Source organism: Astatotilapia calliptera, chromosome 9 (assembly GCF_964374335.1).
Source record: "Astatotilapia calliptera chromosome 9, fAstCal68.1, whole genome shotgun sequence".
Lineage (NCBI taxonomy): Eukaryota > Metazoa > Chordata > Actinopteri > Cichliformes > Cichlidae > Astatotilapia > Astatotilapia calliptera.
In genome coordinates this window covers 26,487,189-26,509,139 of record NC_137430.1, presented here as the reverse complement: position 1 = coordinate 26,509,139, position 21,951 = coordinate 26,487,189, and the positions used below count along the sequence as shown (strand labels likewise).

Sequence of the window (21,951 nt, the reverse complement as noted above, 5' to 3'; positions counted from 1 at the left end):
AGCTACGGTGTTAAGAGACTGATGAATCTGTCATGAGACACACAGAAGCAACTATATCAATTCCAAAGTCTGTTTCTGTATCAGACGCTTTCTTTTTACTTGCTTGGTTTTTTGTTTTGTTTTTCCCTGGAAATTAAAAACACATCAGTATATTTTACAGCTTGTTTCTGTCAAGCAACTAGTTGTTGTACCACCCTTCGCTGCTGTCTCAAGGTTGAAAAGCATGAAAGATTGAACTTCAGTCTGTGCAAACACATCCTTTCCAATTAAGCATCAAACATATGGTAAAATTAGAGAAGCTCAAAGGGAGAAACGTACACCTGCTCGTTCTCGTATTGGTAGCATTTTTTTAAAAAGCTGATTTTCTGTGACAACAACTGGATACGTACACTGACTATATGGGCTAATTTGATATGTCTCAGTTGTAGGAAAGAGGCCCAATGCAGAACTTCATTCCTCACAAAAGATCATAAAGGGACTGAAGCAACTGTCTACTCTTTTTTCCAATGTGAACCCTTTACATAAATACTGTGCATCACTTGAAACAAGGCTGTTGTGCATGCATTAAAAGCCCACACAGTGACAAAACAAACATCAGTACGCTTCACCCATATTGAAATCACAGTCACGAGCCCCTCTCAAAGTCACGGCGACATCCCCTTTGTGAAGCCCTGACTGGTTGGCCTCTTTACAAATGGCTCCCCCTTAACCATATTTAACAAACATCAGTGAGACAAGTGGTGTCCTGGAGTGGCAAACAAGAGAAACGTGGACATTAAAATGGCAAACAGCTGCTGTGAGCGCTTGTGTTGCGTCCCACAGGGCTGGCTTCACCTTGGTGGTGCGAGAATGATGTTGATGCCATGCCTGTTTGATTCAGATGGAGTGGTAAAAAAAGAGGCATATGTGAGAGATCAATGCTAACTGTGCAATTACCTAACCAGGGAGACAGTGATGGCCTTATTGCATGATTAGAATAGTGATGAGGGCAGGGTAAAGGAGTTTATAGCGTTTAAATTAGATATATCACAAAACTTGAGGATAATTTAAGTTGCTTATAACTTGGCCATTGTTCCTGTTGGTTATGTATCTATCTAAAACATTGATAAGATGTAGAAAGACAGAAGACAGCTACAGTAAAGGTATATGTTGAAGAGATCAGTGGACAGCACGTAAATGAGCCCAGTCAGCAAGCTTATAAACCCAATTTATTTTGCAATAAAACTGAAAGTGAGGAAACTTATTCATAATAAAACCAGATAGTTTGCCTAGGGAACAAAATGGATGTTTACCATGCACACAGTTCAAAAGATAAATTTTCTACTTGCCTTTGTTTTTATTTCTGAATATGTTTAGTTAGAGCCATGTTCTGACAAGTAACAGCATGACGGCACTCCCACTGTGCTGGCACAGCAGAGCTGACAGCACAGAGCCCCGGCAAAGACAAAAAAAAATACCTAAGAAAGTTTAACCTAGCTGCACTGGCAAATGAAAAGCTTTCAAGTGTACATCCCTGACAGATTTTCTTATATCTATATTTATAATAAAGCAGAATATATTTACTGTTTGACTGATTGCTGCAACAGAAGATAAAATAACTCACGGTGATCTCAGTAGATGTAAAAACAGTGCTGGCTGTTTTTGCAAAATAACCATCATGGATTGTTTTTCATTGGCATGCTTCAACCTGAAGCAACAACACAATGCCCACAGCAATGAGCTTTTAATTATAAGAACATAAAACCTGCTAACTTGGAGGTTTGTTTAAAACCCGTATGACTGTTTAACGGCTTGTGTTTCATGCAGTCTGCCTCCTGTTTTGACAATTTCCCTACATACTCAGATTTCGGCAATCACTTGGTAAGCTAAATAAAATAAAGATGGGAACAATAGCCAAAGGCACTAATGATCCAAATTGTGATAAACTTAAGAAAAAGCATCAAAATGAAGAAAGAATCGCAATCCCTGCAACCTTTGTTAGAAGCAGATAAGAGCCCCTAATGAGGCTTAAGTATAGCATATATTTAAGCTAATGCTATTGGAGAAGATATGAGGAAGCATTATGGCCTCATAAAAACAGCCTAATATACAATCATTATGGATTCTCAAGGTTATATTTAGTCTATCTCCAGGGAATTGATTGATAGATGGAGACCGGGGGCAAAACATAAAACTGAGCTAAATTAGGTTTTAAAAAAAATCAATTTCAGCCTCCAACAAAGGAAGCCATTATTGTAAATTCCTCGAAACAGCCCTGAAAGCATGCAAGTTGGATGAGCACTCCACTACTAAAATGGCACACTAACAAAGAAAAAACATACAGCTTCTGGGTCTCTCTGTCTCCCTCCTTGTGAGGTGTATTTAATGGTATACTGAATATAACTGGAGATCAAGGCTCAAACTGTCAACAGCACAAAAAAAGGGAGAGGATGAAAGAGTGAACTTTTTTCTGATGATATGCCTAAAGTTTCTTGGTGAATGCTGTGATGTGTATGGATTCTTGCAGAGCTTGTTTTCTGTACAGCACTACTCCTTTTTTACTTCATGCTAAAAAAAAAGGTTAAGAGAAGCAGAAAATGAGCACTATTATTTGTCATTAATCATACTGGTCTTAATTCAACCACACCTCTTCTGCCACAGTTTGAACCTTTGCTGAAATCATCCAAGAACAGATGTTTGCTTCCAGATGTGTACAGCACTACTGCAGATTGTGATATCCATCATGGTTCACTCAAGCATGATCCATTTGTTTACAACTTCTGGGTCACAGCTAGTAACGACAACAAATCAGCCACACGAGAGACGGCTCATCCTTAAGCACATATGGGGAACTGCGGCTAAAACAAACAGACAAATCCAGACAGAAATTTATTCAGCTTGTCATCTGAGATCCAGAGGAACGGCATCTTCCTGTCACTAATATAACAAATATGGGTTTTCAGCTTTCTAATTACAGCCAATCACAGAGGAGAAGGTTTTGCAAATTCGGGATTTGAGAGGAGATTTAACAGCTGTGTCCTTTGTAGGAGCCATCTTAGATGTTTTGATTGAGGGAGACAGCTTCGCTGGGCACGAGAGAAGACAAAATCCACCTCATTAATCCTTCAGCTGCACGGATCCCTCACATCTTCGAGCTGTGATCGCTCTCTTCAATGCCAAACTAAGACGTGTGGGGCTGCATCAAGTCGCCGTTTTACCTTGATGGAAAATAAAGTATATAATTTTCTCTCATTGCCTCCCCGAGGTGCTGTCAGTGTTTATGCTGTCACAGCGTCGCTATTAAAAAACAAGCGTCAGAAATTGGTGGTGATGAATTGTAACAATGGCAACATCAGCACACTGTCACTGATCAAAGAAAAATGAGGGTTGAGGTTTCAGGTAATTGGTTCGCTATTGGTGCATATGGAAAATATTCTTTGGAGGAATTTCAAGCAGTAAGCACACATGCACAACAGTGCACGTGCAAATGCAAAAGCCTACAAACAAACAATACTGATTACTTTGATTGCACATCTAACATTTACTAAAATGCAGTGTGATGCTCTTGCACAGTCTTTGGTTATAACAATAAAAAGAAAAAAGCATTACACGTATTATTCTTTGTATAATTAATTATGTTCTACTAATTAGGCTGTATGAAATGGTTAACAGTCTCATGAGGGGTTATTTATTACACATATATTTTATACCCCAGATTTTGTTTCTGCTTTTTGAGGATGATGTGCTCTTGCTGGGTTCATCCAGCAGTGACCTCCAGGTCGGACTGAGGTGATTTGGAACCGAAGTGTGAGGTGGCATGGATGTGAATTAGCTTCTACATGTCTGACACCATGGTTCTGACCAAGAAAAGGGTGGACTGCTACAGCTACAGGTTGAGGATGAGTTATTGTGTCCAGCGGAGGAGTTCAAGAGTGGAACAGAAATAGAGCGTGCGATTGACAGGCAGACTGGTGAAGCATCTGCAGCATTGCAGATTCTGTACCAATCTGTTTTAGTGAAGAGACAGTTGTGCGTGAAGGCGAAGCTGTCGATTTACCAGTCCATCTGCGTTCCTGCCCTCCCTTATAGCCATGAACTCCGGGCAGTGACCAAAATAATAAGAATGTGGATACAAGCAGCAGTAATGAGATTCCTCAGAGGGGTGTCTGGGCTCAGGCTCAGTGATAAAGGGGGAGAAGCTCAGCAGTAGCTTTGCCTCAAAATGAGCCAATTGAAAAGCTGTTTGATTTGACTGTTTCGGTCTCACTGATGTTCTGATTTGTTTCCTACAGTGTGGATCAGAGCTGGAGCTTAAAGGAAGATCTTTATGTTCGAGTTTATCCACATTTGTGGGACTGCAATTCTTTCTTTGTGCATCTGCAGAGACTCCACTCCATCCTTATTTCTTCTGCTGTTTCTACAGAGAAGAAGTTTTTTCCACATTTTAATTCAACCAGTCAAAGGCGTAGAAATGTGACTGAAGCTGTGGCCTGTTTACCTCTTCATCTACAAAGATCTGAGAGAGAAAATCCAGCTGTTCAGTTGTCAAGGATAAATGTAATAACTTCAGTGAACCAACTCAGGCCTTCACTCATTTATTCTCTGACATGTTACAGAGCTGATCAACGTAAATAAACAGATAAATAAAGCAGAAACATGAATAAAATCTACAGTTTGTTGTGTGAGAAACAGACACCTGCACATCTGTCTAAGACTGAGTTTGAACTCAAACTTTACAATAAACCTGCTGAGCTAATGAAGCAGATGGAAGGGAGCAACGTTATTCACTGTAATGTTATGAGGAAAAATGTATAGCTCACCTCAAGAGAAGCAGCTGAATTGCAACAGGACTGTTTCCCAAAGTGAAACTTAACCCAAACTCTTCACTTTTCTAACACATCGTTAGACCTACTGAGCTGTGCAGCAGCTTGCTCGAACACCGCATCATTTTGAATGAACAATTGTCAGCTACTGTAAAAGTAATAAAAGCACAATTTCCTTCTTCAAGCTGGATTTGAACCCAGAACCTCTGAGATAAAAGTCTCTTTAACCAGCTGAGCTCTCTGATTGCTTTGCCTTTGCTGAAAATAATTCCTGCTCATCCAGAATTCACTCCGACGCTCACAGCCAGCGAACTTCACTCACAGTCCCCCTCGAAAAGAAAATTATGCAAAACCCCTCAAATATGTACCAAATGTAAAAGAAAAGACACAAGTATGTTGGTTAAGATGTAAACCAGAGACTTTCACATTTCTAATTATTCATCACACCTACTGAGATATACAGCAGCTCATGCTGTCACCACATCAGTGTGGAGGTAAAACTGTGTCAAGAACAATTAAAAGCAGAATTTGGATTCAAACCCTTTAGTTCTATATTTAGGACCACAAACTGACAATACTTCAGCAAACGTCTGGCTGAATCTTTAACCCCTTTTCCAGCTGGGTTTGTTGAAGTTAAATGGTGTCTTTCTTTCACACACTTGAATTTTAAGCATGGTCCACAGTAAGTTTGATGGGTTCAAGGTCCAGACTTTAAAAGGGCTGCTCCAAAAGCTTCATGCTTTATTAATTCTACAAGCAGCTTTCATGCGTCTTTGGGCATCATTGTCCTGTATAATTACTCGTTTACTTCCAAGTTTTAGCTTAATCCTCAATGATAGTGGTAGCATGATGCTATCACTACCATGCTTGACAGCTGGTACTGTTTTCTTAAAGCTGAATGTCTGATCTATATTCCTCGATTCTAAGTATGTCTCTGGTAACAGTGACCAGTACACAGTTTATCCCACTGCTGTGGGCGTTTGTTTTACTGAGACAGACTGGATGGTGCAATGTTTCATTGAACAAATCAGTTAACTGAACAATCGTAGAGCAACACAAGCTTTGAAGTGGGACCAACAGATCTTTCGCAATATCATCTCAAGCTGGCAAACTGTTTTTTGCAACAACTACACTATAAACGTTCTCTCTGTGTGGCAAAACTGAAAGGACAGAGGAAAAGGAGATGGTTTAGTAAGAGGTTCCTTTAAAAAAAGGAACAAAAATAATAAGACATCCAGTTTAGAACCAGGGGATTCAGTGTTGTGGTTGTCTCTCTTTCTTCTGTCAGAACAAATTAGAACCTGTTTGAGGTTTGTGTCTGACTAGGATGCCTTCTGGATGCCTCCTAGGTGAGATTTTTCGGGCATGTCTAACTGGGAGGAGACCCCGGGGCAGACCCCAGACATTCTGGAGATATTGCATCTCTCAGCTGCGTTAAGAACACCTCTGTATTCCCCGGATGAGGCAAAGGTAGTGGCTGGGGAGATTGAGGTCCATACATATCTGCTTACACAGCTGCCACAGCATCCCAGACACAGAGAAGTGGTAGAAAAAGGACGGATGTTTTTATACATCTCTTCCCAGTGTTTCTTAATGTAGTGGGGCTTATTTTTCACTTTATCTGTGCTACATAACATCTGGTCTTTCAAATCCATTAACTAACTAATCCATTAACTCTAAAAAATAGCCCTGATCCCCTTTCCTTCCTAAAGCTCAAAGTAGAAAAGAAGCAATGTGGATATTGACAATAAATGAACAATCATATTGTGTAAGCCAGGGAGACTCGCTAGTACCCAATCCCAAGGATCAGTGAATCTAAACAATAAGCTCAAAGTTAAAGCTTTCCGGACTACAGTTATTTTTCCACTGACACAATTGCGGTAACAAAAATATCACCAAAAGCAGCTTTAGGTAGTGGTGTGTGAATAAAAATACAAATTCTAAAAACAACCTTGTCTCATTTTTAACACAGATACTTACTGCTTATCCATTTGGCATTTGGGTCATGAACCTTGAATTCCTTCCTAAAGAGGTCTCCAACTGACACCTTGCCCTTCAGAGCCAGACGGTCATCCTCACCTGTAGAGAAAACAACCACATCATCAGCTATAAAGGGCTCACATGCATGCCTGTGCTTAGTAATAACAAACACACAGCAAATGCATCAGTAGCCTGCTTTGTCTTGGAACCAACAGAAAATGAAAGTTGACTCAGCTGGCTGCGAGGGAAGTTATTAAAGGTAAATGCATTGAACAAATCATAACAGCTGTTATAGATATTTTGTGAGGGCTGTAGTAAAAAACATTGACTTATTGTGGAAATAGTTGATAAAGAAAAAGAGAGACGAGCACACGTCCCCATTCTGATTTTTATCCTTCCATCGCGAGTTTTCTTTATATCTTTTACTCCTTCCTCCAGATAAAGGAACGCAATGAAATTTGCAATTTCCCCAAACTAGACAACAGCTGTCCTTGAGACCACCATAGAGACACGATAGGACACAGTCAGTCATTATATTCCAAAAAGACCTTACCAGGCCTGATCTTTTAAGGCCAACTCACTATAATATAGGGATCAACTCTAACTAAGGAAGGATACCCCATAGACGTGAGAGAACAACATAACAAAACACATGTCCAACCACAAACCTATAATTAACAACAAAATAACAATAATGACCTATAATATAACAATAATTCATTAATACATTAGATCAGATTCAGTAATCAGCTTGAGCTTACCTGATGACATATAGACAAATTAAAGAAGGTCTGACTCTGAATAACTGTTCATGTAATCCAGAATAAACTGCAAAAATTCATTAATAACAGCAAGCTAGTAAACAAGATTGACTTTTATCATCCAGTGCATAGTATCGTAACTGGCAATGTTAAAGTGGAGCTATTGTGCTTGACTTACTTTCTGTCATATATACTGTTACAATGTAAGATGATGATATTAAACTTGGCTAAAGTAATAATGGGGTCAGTGCATGTAAAATTAGTCCCTGTGAGCCAAAAACTCAAGCTTGGCTCTGTATAACTTCTGTGGAAGAGGATAACACTAATATGGTCACCTGAAGCATTGAGAGCGTTGATTCTTTTTTCTTGAGAAGCCACTAATGTTTAATGTTGAGGGTGTTTCTATATTGTATTTAGACTATATATTTGATGTTGCACTTCTTGGGTTTTTGAGTTTGTATGTCTCCTACCTTGGCAGGTCTCATTTGTAAAATAGATTTAATCTCAGTGTGACTTCCCGATTAAATAAAGGTAATAATGAGTAAGTGAATAAGGGCCTAGTCACCTAGGTCTAAAGTTCAGTCAGTGACAGCCTGACAATCACCAGCCACTAACCACAGAGAGTAACCTGTATTCCCCAACCGGTTGGTGAGCGGTTGCCCCCCCCAAAAAAGGTCTGTAGAGAATCTGGTTGGTGAAAACCTGCTTGCAACTGCTTTAGTTGCTAGAAGATTGCCACGGTTGCCTGCAGTTTGCACAAAACAAGCTACGTTATCCACAAACTCTTGCCTGCTTCTTTTCAACCAGTTGTGCGTTAACTACACCTCAACTAGTACTTAGCAAATGTGTGAGGACAAGCTAATGTCATCCAAAGAAAACTAAAGGTGACCATGGTAATCTGCTAGCCACCAAAGGAATCACATGGCTATTTTTGGCGCAGCACCCTTTTTGCATCTGATTTCACCAAGTGACAACCAGCAACCTCCGGCAACGACTCACCAACTGACAGGGGAATACACACATAATTCTCTCGTGACCTGTGGTTGAATCACATCCAATATATGTCAGACAACTCACAAGCAATGTGCACATGATGTCATGCAAGAAACTTCTGCTAGAAACTTAAGGATTATTTTGAACATGCAAAGCTACTCTAGTGGAGTCCCAAAATTAAAATACAGAGTAGTACACAATGCTAACAGTGTAAGAACTTCACACAAGACATTTTAGTACCAGCAATGATAGTTGGGCTTGTTTTTTATGACACAGATAAAACACATGGAGGGTTGAAAGCTAATTTCTTCCCATCCATTTCTGGTGGCACTGTTTGAAGAACTGACCACTACACAATGCCACGCTGCCCTGAGTGACAGTGTCTTATCTGTCAGTGGATTAAATGAAAATTAGAACTATATCACAGAAGATAATAGAAGTTATAGAAGTAAGATAACAGAGAAATAGTTAAGGAGGCCAGAAGGAAGAAAACGGGAAGAAAAAATTGTGAAGGCGGTGAATGGGTTATTCAACTATCAGACAAGACAGGCATCAATATGAATGATATTCAAATCAAAACAAACCATCATTTTATGAGACTTTGGTTATAGGAGCATTAACAATGTTTGAATTGCTGTGTAGAGGAGGAAGAAATGCATTTTAAATACAATTTAGAAAAAAAGAAGAGGTGAAATACAAACAGGAACATAAGTCTGAAATAGATAAAAATGATTTTCTTTGTACTTCTGACAACAAAAACTGAAGGAATACATAATGTTTTTTTTGACACATTCTGATATCAAACTGAATCTTAACAAGATTTTCCTGGCGGCTGCAAGTGTTCACCTTTCAAAGAATAAAGAGCTTATTGGAGATGGAGGGGGGAAAAAAACAAGCATAATAATAAACCAAAGCATCATCTAAGCTGCCTCAGGCCTTTGATTAGGACTAGTGTGGCTTCTGATCATCAGACCAGACGTGCATATTTACAGCAGATGCCTCCTGCAATTCTCAGTTGATGCTCATCATATCGTCTTCTGTCCCATTATATGACTCATTTCACATCCATGCGCATGGTGGGAGGATAGAAAAAAATAATGTGGAAAAAGCAATATGTGTTGAGCTTCTTTGTTTCTAGCCAGAGTGCTCTCACCCTGAAGTTTTGTTTTGGTGAATTTCAGACAACAATAGTTCGAGAGATTCAGACTTCAGCACGAGGACCCTTCACCGAGACACGGCACTTGATGGACATATTGGTTTCTATGGGGATCAAAGCAGTGATATTTTAGCTGCAGGACAGTCTTTCGTAAGTGATGTTTAATCCCACTGCTAAGCCTGTCTATGCTCATGTTGTGGCTGTCATTTTCTATGAGGTAACATTTTTGGCTGCAAGTATTTTTTTAAGGTCATCACATCTCTGCTTCGGCTGTCTTCAGCGCGCACACACACACACACACACACACACACACACACACACACACACACACACACACACACACAAAATTCATTATGTTCAGGGTGCCTAGCTGTGCTAAAAGGTGTATAAGGAGGCTATAAACAGTGACTGCAGAGAGGATAGGAAAAGCCATGAAGACAAAAGACAAGTAGGGATGTTTTTCACCTCAGACAGCTGTTAAATATAGGACCTTTAAATGTCAAAAAGATAACCAGCAACAGGGGTTTCTTCTCACACTTTCCTTTGTTGCTGGTTCAAATATCCTGCGCATCAAGTGGGGACCATTACTGTACGTGCCACTATATCTTTCTAGTTAAACCCAAAATAACAACAAATGCTTTTAACTAAGTTTAAAGATTCATAAAATAGAATTACCTACTTCTCACAGGTAAAAGAAACTAAAAGCCAAACAGCCAAACAGGTTCTTGATTCCAGCTTTCACTGCAGCTCGTTTTACTTCACTTGTATTTATGATTGGCATGTTCAAATTTCAGAGATCAGTGTTGAAATGGAACTACCTCACTGCTTTGTAATATGTCTGAAACGTGGCCTCTTACACAGTGTGTTTAAACGTCTGATTTAAGCTCAGTTGAATTGAGGAACATTTAGCTTTGTTTTGGGAGACTCTAGCCTCACATAAACATTTCATTTCCATCATGATACCGAAATCAAAAACAGGTTTACTTGTAATGCAGTAGTTTGATAAATAATAATGATAATAATGATAATAAAAATAATAAAACACCCTTACAAACTATATTCGGTTTATTTCTAATCTCTGGGAGGTCTTACTTCTGTAAAGGAGTACAATGAGCTAAATGGCAAAACATCAGTATCCTAAAATATCTTTTGTGAAATATCCACAAAAACATCATAGATTGATAGAAATGTGGTCACTTTTAATATAAGACGATGAGTAATTATGTGAATACGTAACAGAAACACACGGTCCGTGGAAAGTGTTTGTGTGATCCATGTCCACTTCCTCCAGAGACTCAGTTTTGGTGTCTCCAGGTATATTATATCAACTTTTTATAGCACAACTACAGAGTCCATCTTACGTTGCTGGCAGCTGCTTTAAAAATCTGTCATATCTTCTGCTTCTTTATCTTTTGGTTAGTCCCTTTAGGCTTTGCCACAGTGGATAACCTCGTGCCATCTCACCCTACCCCCAGCATCCTCTTCAGCCACAACCATGTTCTCCTTCGCTACATCCCTGAACCTTCTCTTTCATCTTCTTCTTTTCCTCCTGCCTGGCACCTGCATATTCAACGTGCTTTGTCCAGTATATCTACTATCTTCTCCACCTTCACTTCAGCCTTTCCTTTCTAACTTTGTTTCCAAACTAAACCTAAAACTGAGCTGTCCCTCTCATATACTCATTTCAAATCCAATCTATTTTGGTCACTCCCAGTAAAAATCTTAGCATTGCCAACTCTGCCACCACCAGTTCATGTCTTTTTGTTAGATACACAATTTTCAAAGCATACATTACAGAAGGTCTGTTGGTGTTTTGTAAACCCAGGAAACCTGTCAAACCTGAAGCTAACATTTTTAATCTGGGCAAAACAGCAAGAAAGATCATGGAAATGACAACACCTCTTACTCCCAATACATTTTTAAACAGTCCACTGATTCCACAAAACATAAATACAAGAAAACCAGTCCACCATTGTGGAGGCTAGTAAGACTAAGGTGAACTGTAGGAGGTGGTACAGGGGTCCTCCTCCTGCAATTAACCATGTGCCCTCTGTTAGTTAAACTGATAAACGAACAGCTCAGACAGAAATGTGAGGAGCAAGTCTGTACTTACTACTTACTAAAGTGTTACACTGTGAGCTATGGTTTTAAAAACAAATATCCGTATTTTTACGCTCATGCCCTAGATTCAAAATGATGGGAACATAAGTTACTAGCAAGTTATTAACAGGGAAGTCCAGACAGGTTGGTGAAAAAGGACACCAAAAACAACCTCTCCAAAAAACATATGGGCATCACACTGCACATTGCTGAAAAAAAGGGCAGTTATAGAGCTCTTGCGTGGAGAAGGACATGAGGTCTATAACTACATGTGATCACAAGGATTATATGTCAGAGCAAAAACTCCAAAGTGCGACATCCACACTTCAATGACAGCCAAACATCGAGAGAGTATCTAAATTATTTACAACAGCATAGAGAATATTTCGTGATCCACATATGATTCTCTTGAAACCACAGTTTTCAATCTTATGCATTAGAGTCTAACATTTTCACAGCAAGTAGGGCTTTAATTAGTATGCTCCTACCCTCAGCTACAGCCAGAAGCTGTGGGTAGTGACCAAGATCATGGATATAAGCAGTGGAAATGAGTTTCCTCTGAAAGGCTCTCTGTTAGAGATAGAGCTCGGTCATTTGGGAGGTGCTCAGAGTTGAGCCGCTACTCCTCCACATCAAAGGGAGCCAACTGAGGTGGTTCAGGCATCTGATTAGGATGCCTCTTGGACACCTGGAGGTGAGATGTTTCGGGCACGTCCCACTGGGAGGAGGCACTGGGGCGGAATCAGGACACACTAGAGAGATTATGTCTCTCGGTCTCACCACAGAAGAATTGGAGGAGGTGGACTGAGAGAGGGAAGTCTGGCTGTATCTGCTTTTAGTGCTGCCATTCTGATCTTGAGCCAGATAAGAAGGAGAAAATAGACAGACAGAGCAGAATAAGAAAAGAAAAAGCACAAAAGAGGCAACTGTAATGTTCTGAAATAAAACCTTAAAAAGTAGTAAATCCACAAATTTTACAAGTTAGAAAATAATAAATGATATATGCAGGTAATTTTAGTTTCCAGTGGAACCCCTGCTGTACCTCATCACGGTGTGTTCATTTCTGGTTTACAAAGCAACACAATCGATATTTAAGCCTCTAAGCAGAGATGGCATGACAGCGCTACATGGTAAATAATTTGCATAGGAAGGTATTGTGTGTAGCAGTTGACTTCAGTTTCATGGTCTCATTATTCCATTACAAATTAACCAGATAAAAATCTTTTTTTTTTTTTTAAGTGCTGAACTTGCTTTTGGTATTACACTACAATTCTAAATATGAGGTCCAAAGAGATACTGACGGAAGTGAAGGAGGGGACTATTAGACTTTAAAAAACCCTCAAAATAAAGCAATCAGTGAGACAACAAGAACATCAGGAGCAGAGATGGGCGGTAATGCATTACTGTAATCCGATTACTTTTTCAAGTAATGAGTAAAGTCAGGGATTACTATTGCAATTAAGGTAATTAGATGACTGTTACTTTCTCGTAAGCACACTGCGTTACTAAAACCGGGATTTTTTTGAGAGAGTGTCTCATGACAATGACATAAGCGAGTGCGAAGTTTGTGGCAACAGCTTGTGTGCAGACCAAAAATGGATAATAAAAAAAAAAATCAAATCGAGTGCGGCAGAGCATATGACAGTGCAGCCTTTAAAGCGTGGACGCACTGACCTTACTTTGAATTTGATTCTGTAAAAAGTGACAAAAACATTAGCGTCCGCTGTTCACTGCGTGGGGAAAAAACCCTCTTTTTACAGCGAAAAAACCCCTAAACTTCTGAGCAAGCACCGAGTACGCTGCCACTGGAATGTGAAATTCACAGAGAAACTGCCGGATCCTTCCACCGACGGCTGCGACACACGTGCACCTGCATCTATTTGAAAAAGTGAGTGTAAACACAAAAAATTATTTTATTCTATATGCTGGAATATGCAGAAAATAGGTTTAAATGTTAAACAAATTTCTGCCAGTCAGAGAATGTTGCATATAATTTAATGTTTGCTTGACGCATAAAGTTAAAAGATTAAAACTAATAAAACAAGTTTTAAAAAGAGACTTTTTCATTTGATTACATTTTATATGATGGATTATGCAGAAAAAGTAAAATTGGGCTGAAAGATCGATTGCTTTATTTCCTGTTTAGGGTGTAAATCATGTTTTAGAAAGTAACTAAGTAACTAATTACTTTTGAAAATAAGTAATCAGTACAGTAACGGGATTACTTTTTTTGGAAAGTAATCAGTAATTAGTTACTGATTACCTTTTTTTCAAGTAACTTGACCAACACCGATCAGGAGTGGCTAAAACAACATTCTGATACATTCAGAAATAAAAAAGCAAATGCACAGGCCAGGTCAGCAACATCAAAAGCCCAGAAAGACCACTAAAGTGAATGAGCGCAGAATTGTTTCCTTGGTTAAAAAAAAACACTCTTGACAACATTTAACCATGTCACGAACACGCTTGACAAGGTAGACATATCACTGTCAAATGCCTAAAAGGTGCAAACCCAAAAGAGTTCCAAAGCACACTGCATCATCTGTAATGCCTGCCAGTGGAGGTAGGTCATTTTAGTGTTTATGTATGGTGTGACTACTGATAGAAGTAGCAGGATGAATTCTAAAGTGTACAGGGGTACATTTTGCTCACATTTAAACAAATGCTGCAAAACAAACTGGAAAGTGGATCAGAGAGCAAATATATAATGACCCAAAGCCTAGTTAATTCAAGTTAACTATAATAATGCAATAATAAAATAAAAGATTTGCACTTGAATCACATTTTGACTGCTTGATTTAATATTCACTGTGGTTTTCAGAGGCAAAAATATGTGTTATTTTCAGAAAACGTATGAACTACAGTATATACATTTCTTATTTCTGATTCTTTTTTAAACTCAGAAGAAAGTCAAGACTTTGTCCTGGTTTTGCTTAAATAGAACATATAACAGTCCAAGGTTCTCTGCAGTGTACCTAGAATTGTCTCTATGCAGCTTCTTTTATAAAAAGAAGGTAGAAGAACACTCCAACCCCCGACGCATGTGGCAAGGACTCCAGACCATTACAGACTACAGGACCACCAAACCCTCCCCCACATCCTCTGATGTCTCCTTCCTCAACGAGCTCAACAACTTTTATGCTCGTTTTGAGCGAGGGAACCCCACAACCACAATCAAAACAGACATAACGCCAGACCACCAACCTCTGACTCTCTCCCCCACCGATGTAGGAGCGGTGCTGAGCAGGATCAATGTCCACAAGGCTGCAGGTCCTGATGGCATCCCCGGGCGTGTTCTCAGAGCGTGTTCTGGGGAGCTTACAGGAGTGCTCACAGACATATTCAATCTGTCCTTGGCCCACGCTGTGGTACCGGCCTGCTTCAAATCCACCTCCATTGTCCCGATACCCAAAAACTCCAACCCATCTAGCCTCAATGACTACCGCCCAGTAGCACTCACCCCCATCATCACTAAGTGCTTAGAGCAGCTAGTCCTAGCACACTTCAAATCCTGTCTCCCCCCCACCCTGGGCCCCCACCAATTCGCATACCGCCAGAACAGGAGCACAGAGTCTCCATCGCACTGCACTCTGTCCTCTCGCACCTGGACAACAACAACACATACGGCAGAATGCTGTTTATAGACTTCAGTTCAGCATTCAATACAATCCACCCCTCACAACTCATCAGGAAACTGACAGACCTGGGCATCAGTTCCCTCATGTGCAAATGGTTACTGGACTTCCTGACCAACCACCCCCAACATGTCCGGCTGGATAACCGCTGCTCATCTACCATCACGATGAGCCCTTTCCTCTACTCCCTCTTCACCCACGACTGCAGACCTGCTGATGGTTCCAACACCATCATTAAGTTTGCAGATGACACCACGGTGATTGGCTTCATCGTTGTCACTGATGAGGCCGCCTACAGGGAGGAGGTGGATCGTCTGGCTGAGTGGTGCGACACAAACAACCTGCTGCTTAACACCGAGAAGACCAAGGAGCTCATCGTGGACTACAGGAGGAATGCTGACCCACATCCACCCATCCACATTAAGGGGACGGCTGTGGAGCGTGTGAGCAGCTTCAAGTTCCTGGGAGTCCACATCTCCGAGGATCTCAACTGCTCCAAGCTGGTCAAGAAGGCTCACCAGCGCCTCTTCTTCTTGAGGACTCTGAGGAAGAACCACCTGTCCTCAGACATCCTGGTGAACTTCTATCGCTGCACCATCAAGAGCATCCTGACCAACTGTATAACAGTCTGGTACGGGAACTGCTCTGCCTCGGACCGGAAGGCATTGCAGAGGGTCGTGAAAACTGCCCAGCGCATCGCCGGAGCACCACTTCCTGCCATAAAGGACATCTACAGGAAGCGGTGTCTGAAAAGGGCTGGGAAAATCATCAAAGACCCCAGTCACCCATCACATGGACTCTTCACCCTCCTGCCCTCTGGGAGGCGCTACAGAACCCTCCGGACTAAGACCAACAGGTACCGGAACAGCTTCTTCCCCACAGCTGTCAGACTCCTGAACTCTGCCTCCTGACATCTGACCCACATTAAACTCATGGACTGAACATACACACACCCACAACCACCCACACACACACACACACACACACACACACACACACACACACACACACACACACACACACACACACACACACACACACACACACACACACACACACACAATGGACAACTGTACCCTCAAACACACAATAATAACATGGACTGAACCACCACTCACAACCACTAGCACTTTATATAGCCTCTGTAGAAATTATCCACATATCTCACTTATCTTAACTGCACTACTGTATAGCTCTGTGTAAATAATCATTCTGTACATACGATAATTTTTAATCCTACAACTGTTTATAACCTGCATAGTTCACATTTCTGTATAGCTGTATATCTCAGATTTCTGTATAGTTTTTTTTTATTTCATATTTATATCCTGTTCATAGCCTGTACATAGCTTGTACTCACTACAGCCTGTACATACTTATAGTTATAGAATATTCATAACATACTTCATACCGTGTACATTATAACATACCATAATAGACCCATTTCTGTAATATACTTACATATCTATATTATTGCTAATATATATTGTAATATATCTATATCATGGCTAAAGCACTTCTGGATGGATGCAAACTGCATTTCGTTGCCCTGTACCTGTGACATGTGCAATGACAAAGTTGAATTCTATTCTATTCTATTCTATTTTCCCTTTTAGAGTCTAATCTCAGTGGTAATTGTGAATTGTTACCTTACTTTATGGCATAACTCGTAAGGCCTGCATTGCACTGCAAACCAATATTTAATCAGCAGGGTATGAGACTCACGGGTGTGCAAAGAGAGTTTCCATGTGTTGTTAGCAAATTCCAGCAAGTAAACAAAACCTGACTTCCCAGTTTTCACCAGTCAGAGGTTTTATATTGCAAGAACACCACAATGACTTGCATCATCCACCAAACTTGTACATCAGCTGTGTGTATGTGTGTTTGTGCCCGTGTGCCATATTGTGCTGAACAGATGGACAGACTGCGACTGATCCTCAGTTCCGCCCTGATTTCATCATGGGGGACAAAAACACCTTTGAAGGCATCTGCTTGATGCTTCAGTCGAGTTTTATATTTTATCATCAGAGTCACCAGACTCTGAATATGCAGCAGGAAAACATAATAATGCACATAAGTTGAAGCCTCCTGTCAGATGGTTAAGTTAAGAGGGGATAAATATGGAATTTATAATGAGGCCTGACTGCTAGATTTACGCCATGCGCACACAGGCAGTCACTGCAAAGATGGAGGCGTACATGTGAAAGTTTACATTTAAATTTACATTTTTATATAAATGACAGTCCCTTAGAGGCAAATCCATTTTCTCTAGTAAGTATGTCTTTATCTCACTCTCACAGCGCGCTGTGATTGTTGGTGGAAATTTGTTGATAAAAGCAGCCACATCAGGGTCAGCTTAAATGAACAGTTTATATGCTAATGTTATACAACCTCTTCTCGGTACAATAGAGTGTCAGAGGGAGCTAAAATTTAAGTGGCACATTTGATTGAGTTGACTGAAACAAGTCTTTACTGTAGACAACAAAGTTAGAGAGCATAAACATCACACCTTCATTTCATAAACATGGATAAAAGGTTTTAATGATTATTCTTAATCATCCAAATTAGTACGTGCAAAACACAATGAATACAATGAACATTGTCAGCCAAATACAGGTATGCAGCATTACAAAGTATTGTTCAGCTCACTGTTTTGGTTGTACAGCCTGAAGTTTCATTAAGGTGTATTGCTTCCACAGTGTATTTTTCAGCTGCACTGGGTAGATGTTCACAGTAAAATAAATAATCTAATCATTAATTTGATTTTGAGAAGTTTAAACATGAACTTGTTTACTCCCTGATGACCTTACCTGTCATATTCATCTATGACACTGGAGCCAACCATGCAGTCTTTTACTTTTACAGTGTTTACACACCACCATTGCACCATTGTCAGACAGGTTAGTTTTACCTTAACTGATGATGTGTTGCTACAGTGGTAATCTTGTTCATACCAGAGTACATCAGGCTCAGACATTTGGAGGATGTGCTTGGCTGAGGAGCTAATGGTGCAAAGCTACCATCTGCAGGATCGGGACTGATCACTTTTATGTCAGTCCTGAATTCATAGCATGATAGCTTGCCAGTGAAGAGGAGCTTTCATGACTGGGTTTGAGGGCAGCCGGTTGATGATTGCCTGTATCCAAACTTGGATTTACTGCATGCTTATGTAGAACCTGTTGCTAATTACCTTGTAAAACACAGCTATTAACATGTGCTAAAAGGAGATGGCAGATGGATTTGAGGCAGAATATTAATCACCACAATGTGATAAATTTTTCATTTTCATTTTATTGAACTGTGGGAAAAAAGTTGTACATGAATACAAATTAGAAACAGCATTGGGCGTTATGCTTTTTGTAAGACTGGATATTGTTTGGTTGATGAAGGCAAAATCTTTCATTAAGGTGTAACAGGCAAACGAATAAAGTCTCTCACCAGCGATTTAGATTAGTTAACAATTTTTTAGAAGCTGTCTGGTTCTCAGACAAAATTTCCTTTTTCTCATGGATTTTAGTGTATGATATAACAATTTCATATCTAAATGTCTACAATTTACAAGCTATTTATTCATAGTACACCCATCTTTGCATCTATTTATCTTATGGTATAATAATATTGCACCGTTTTTCATTATCTAACAATTTAGAATTCAGAAGAAGGTCTATATAGAGAAGAAGGATTACATTAGAATCACAGCAGTGTTATTTCACCTTGATTCACAAAAATCTATACTGAATCTATAAAGAGCACAACAAGCAAGACCAGCTCCAGATGTTCTATCATGTTGTGATATAACAAAGAAACAATAACGAAGCTAAATTAAACTAAAAAAATACATTTTTATACGAATCTGAGTCATTTTTCCAAAATTCCGGGGTCAAGATGTACTTTAGTCATTTCTGGTTTTAACTTTTTTGGTCTTACAGTAGTAGCAGAATTTAACAAATTTAAGTATCATTCTCAGTTCGGTTAGTTGATACAGCACCAAAGTGTGTGAATGTGTGTGTGAATGGGTGGATGACTGGATATGTAAAGCGCTTTGGGGTCCTTAGGGACTAGTAAAGCGCTATATAAATACAGGCCATTTACCATTTAATACAATTGCTGAGATTTTTAGGTATCTATATTATGTTAGAATAATGTATAAATGACAGAAACAGTATGAAGTCTGTATTTGATTTTATCACAGTCATATAAAATCATTAACTCTTGATCAAATACAGTATGTGAGCAAAATATTACTGAATGCCACTGAAGCATCAACCCTTGTTGTTTCCTGTTAGGGTATAATTTGAGACTTGGTTTCATGCAATAATCTGTGTGACTGCTCGCTTTCAGCTGCACCAAATTAACGTTGCATGTGATCCTCCCACAGTTTCAGCTAGCTGTCACAGCTGTCAGTCAGCCAGACATCCCTCAGTCTGTAGAATACCCAGATGCCAATAGTGAACATCTGACCTAGTTGTACTGACGTAGGAAACAGAGCAGCCTCTTAGTAATACGAAGCCATCAGTTAAAGGAGATGAAGCTTGTCAGAAGAGGAAACAGAAGAATTCCAAAACTCTGTGCGTGTGCTGAATGTTTGTGCATGTGTGTGTCTGTGTGACTCAAGTGGTTGTCAGGTGCAGTTAGAAACTGGTTGCCCTGTCTGAAAGGGAAACATCCATCAACCAACCCTCCTAAGTGAGAGGAAACAAAATGCTATCTCATAACTCCAGACCTGCCATGCTACAGTTTACAACTCAGCGGGGTATGATTGCTCCCAAAATCCAAAACAAATTGTTCTGAATGAAGACTGTATTTAGTATTTTAACAGGACAATCGTCCCTAAAGCATTTTAAGAGCGCTAAAAGAATGTCAGTGATGAATCTTGAACCCGTGGGTTTATTTAAACCACATCAAAACATCTTTTTACTAAATGTTCTAATCTTTAATTAATCCGTTAAAGTCTTATTTTCTTAAAAGAATTAGCAAAATTCATTGTTTGAAATGCTGTTGCTTAGTCCGGATTCTGGTAATGTAATCTGTCTTTATTTTCAACATCCATCATTGTCTATGTGGTGTTATTTTTTTCCCCCCTTCGCGAGTGTAGCAAGTTTCTTTTTCATTTACAAAAAGGGAGCTTTTTATGTTTAAATGAGAGACAACTGCCTTGATAGGATTTCATTTTTCCAGTGTAAATTCTTCCTACTGAAACAGATGGAGCAGGATTTAAACTGGTAGTTTTTATCTTTGTAACTGAGAATCAAGGCTTTCTTACAATGCCAACAATTTTGTTTTCAGTCATGGAGGAAGGGATTTATCTTAAGATGGAGAGAACAATTTCTCTACAGACAGAAGCCTGAATAGACCGCAGTGCCATCTATAATGGAATACCAGTGCACCTTTGGAGATCATCATCATCAGCAGTGTGTAAAATAGGGGGGGAAAGCTATTTGTGAGCCTGGAGGTCTGGGACCTGATTAACCTGAGTCATCAACCAGAGGGCAGCAGGTCAAACAGGTGGTGGGCAGGGTGCAAGGGGTCACCTGTGATGGCCCTGGTTTTCCTGAGACAGGAGGATCTGGCGATGGCCTCCAGGGGTAGCAGAGGGCAGCCAATGATTTTATGGGGGTATTGCTAATTACCCTCTGTGTACCAAACACCCAGGCAGTAGGAGAGCACGCTCCCCACTGAGAATTGGTAGAAGTCCAGCAGCAGCTTCTGGTCCAGGTTATTGTTCCCAAGGACACAGAGGAAGTACAACTACTGATGGGCCTTCTTAACATTTGTGTTGTGGGTCCAGGTAAGATCAGCAAAGATATGGGTGCCCAGAAACCTGAGGGTGGAGACAGATTCCACCTGTTCTCTGATTATAATGAGTACATGTAGTTCTTTTCTTTTAAGTACATTCAGCTTCAGGTTGTTTTCTCAGCACCAGCGGGACACAATCTCTACCTCTGCTCTGTATGCTGCGTTATCTCCAGAGATGAGCCCAACCACTGTGGTGTCATCGGCACACTTGGTTGAGTGGGTTGGTGTACAGTCATATGTATACAGGGGGTATGGTAGGGGGCCGAGTCGGACTGATTGAGGGGGGTTGGTTAGCAAGCTTGACATGTTGTGCAAAGCTGTGCAGAAATTAAAAAATATTAAAAAAAAGAGCTTGAAAGAGTTCAATGTTGACTTTTCAGCATTATTTAATTTATATTGTAAGGTAGACCCTACAATAATACATTGAGAGAAAAACCCAACAATCATATGACCCCCTACGAGCAAGCACTTTGGTGACAGTGGGAAGGAAAAATTCCCTTTTAACAGGAAGAAACCTCCAACAGGACCAGGCTCAGGGACGGGCAGCTATCTGCCACGACGGGTTGGGGCAAGAACCCCATAATAATTAGGACTAATATTCCTGATTATTAGCAGATATCTTGGCAATCGTGATGATTCACGACCAGCAGAAGCACTTATATATGCTTGGATGGTGGTATATTATGGTGTATAAGAGTATTTAGGAATAGTGAAAGTATGACTTTCAT

The 21,951-nt window shown here is 40.0% G+C and overlaps 1 protein-coding gene across 4 annotated transcripts in view; it reads right to left on the bottom strand.

The window, feature by feature from the left end:
• LOC113029320 (A-type potassium channel modulatory protein DPP6) overlaps nt 1-21,951 on the bottom strand; it is a 263,030-nt gene that overhangs the window by 50,083 nt on the left and 190,996 nt on the right. For all 4 annotated transcript variants that reach the window (XM_026180141.2, XM_026180142.2, XM_026180138.2 and 1 more), the window contains one exon: nt 6,783-6,881. In XM_026180141.2, the coding sequence (XP_026035926.1) occupies nt 6,783-6,881 (99 nt within the window). The remainder of the gene's footprint in view (nt 1-6,782; nt 6,882-21,951) is intronic.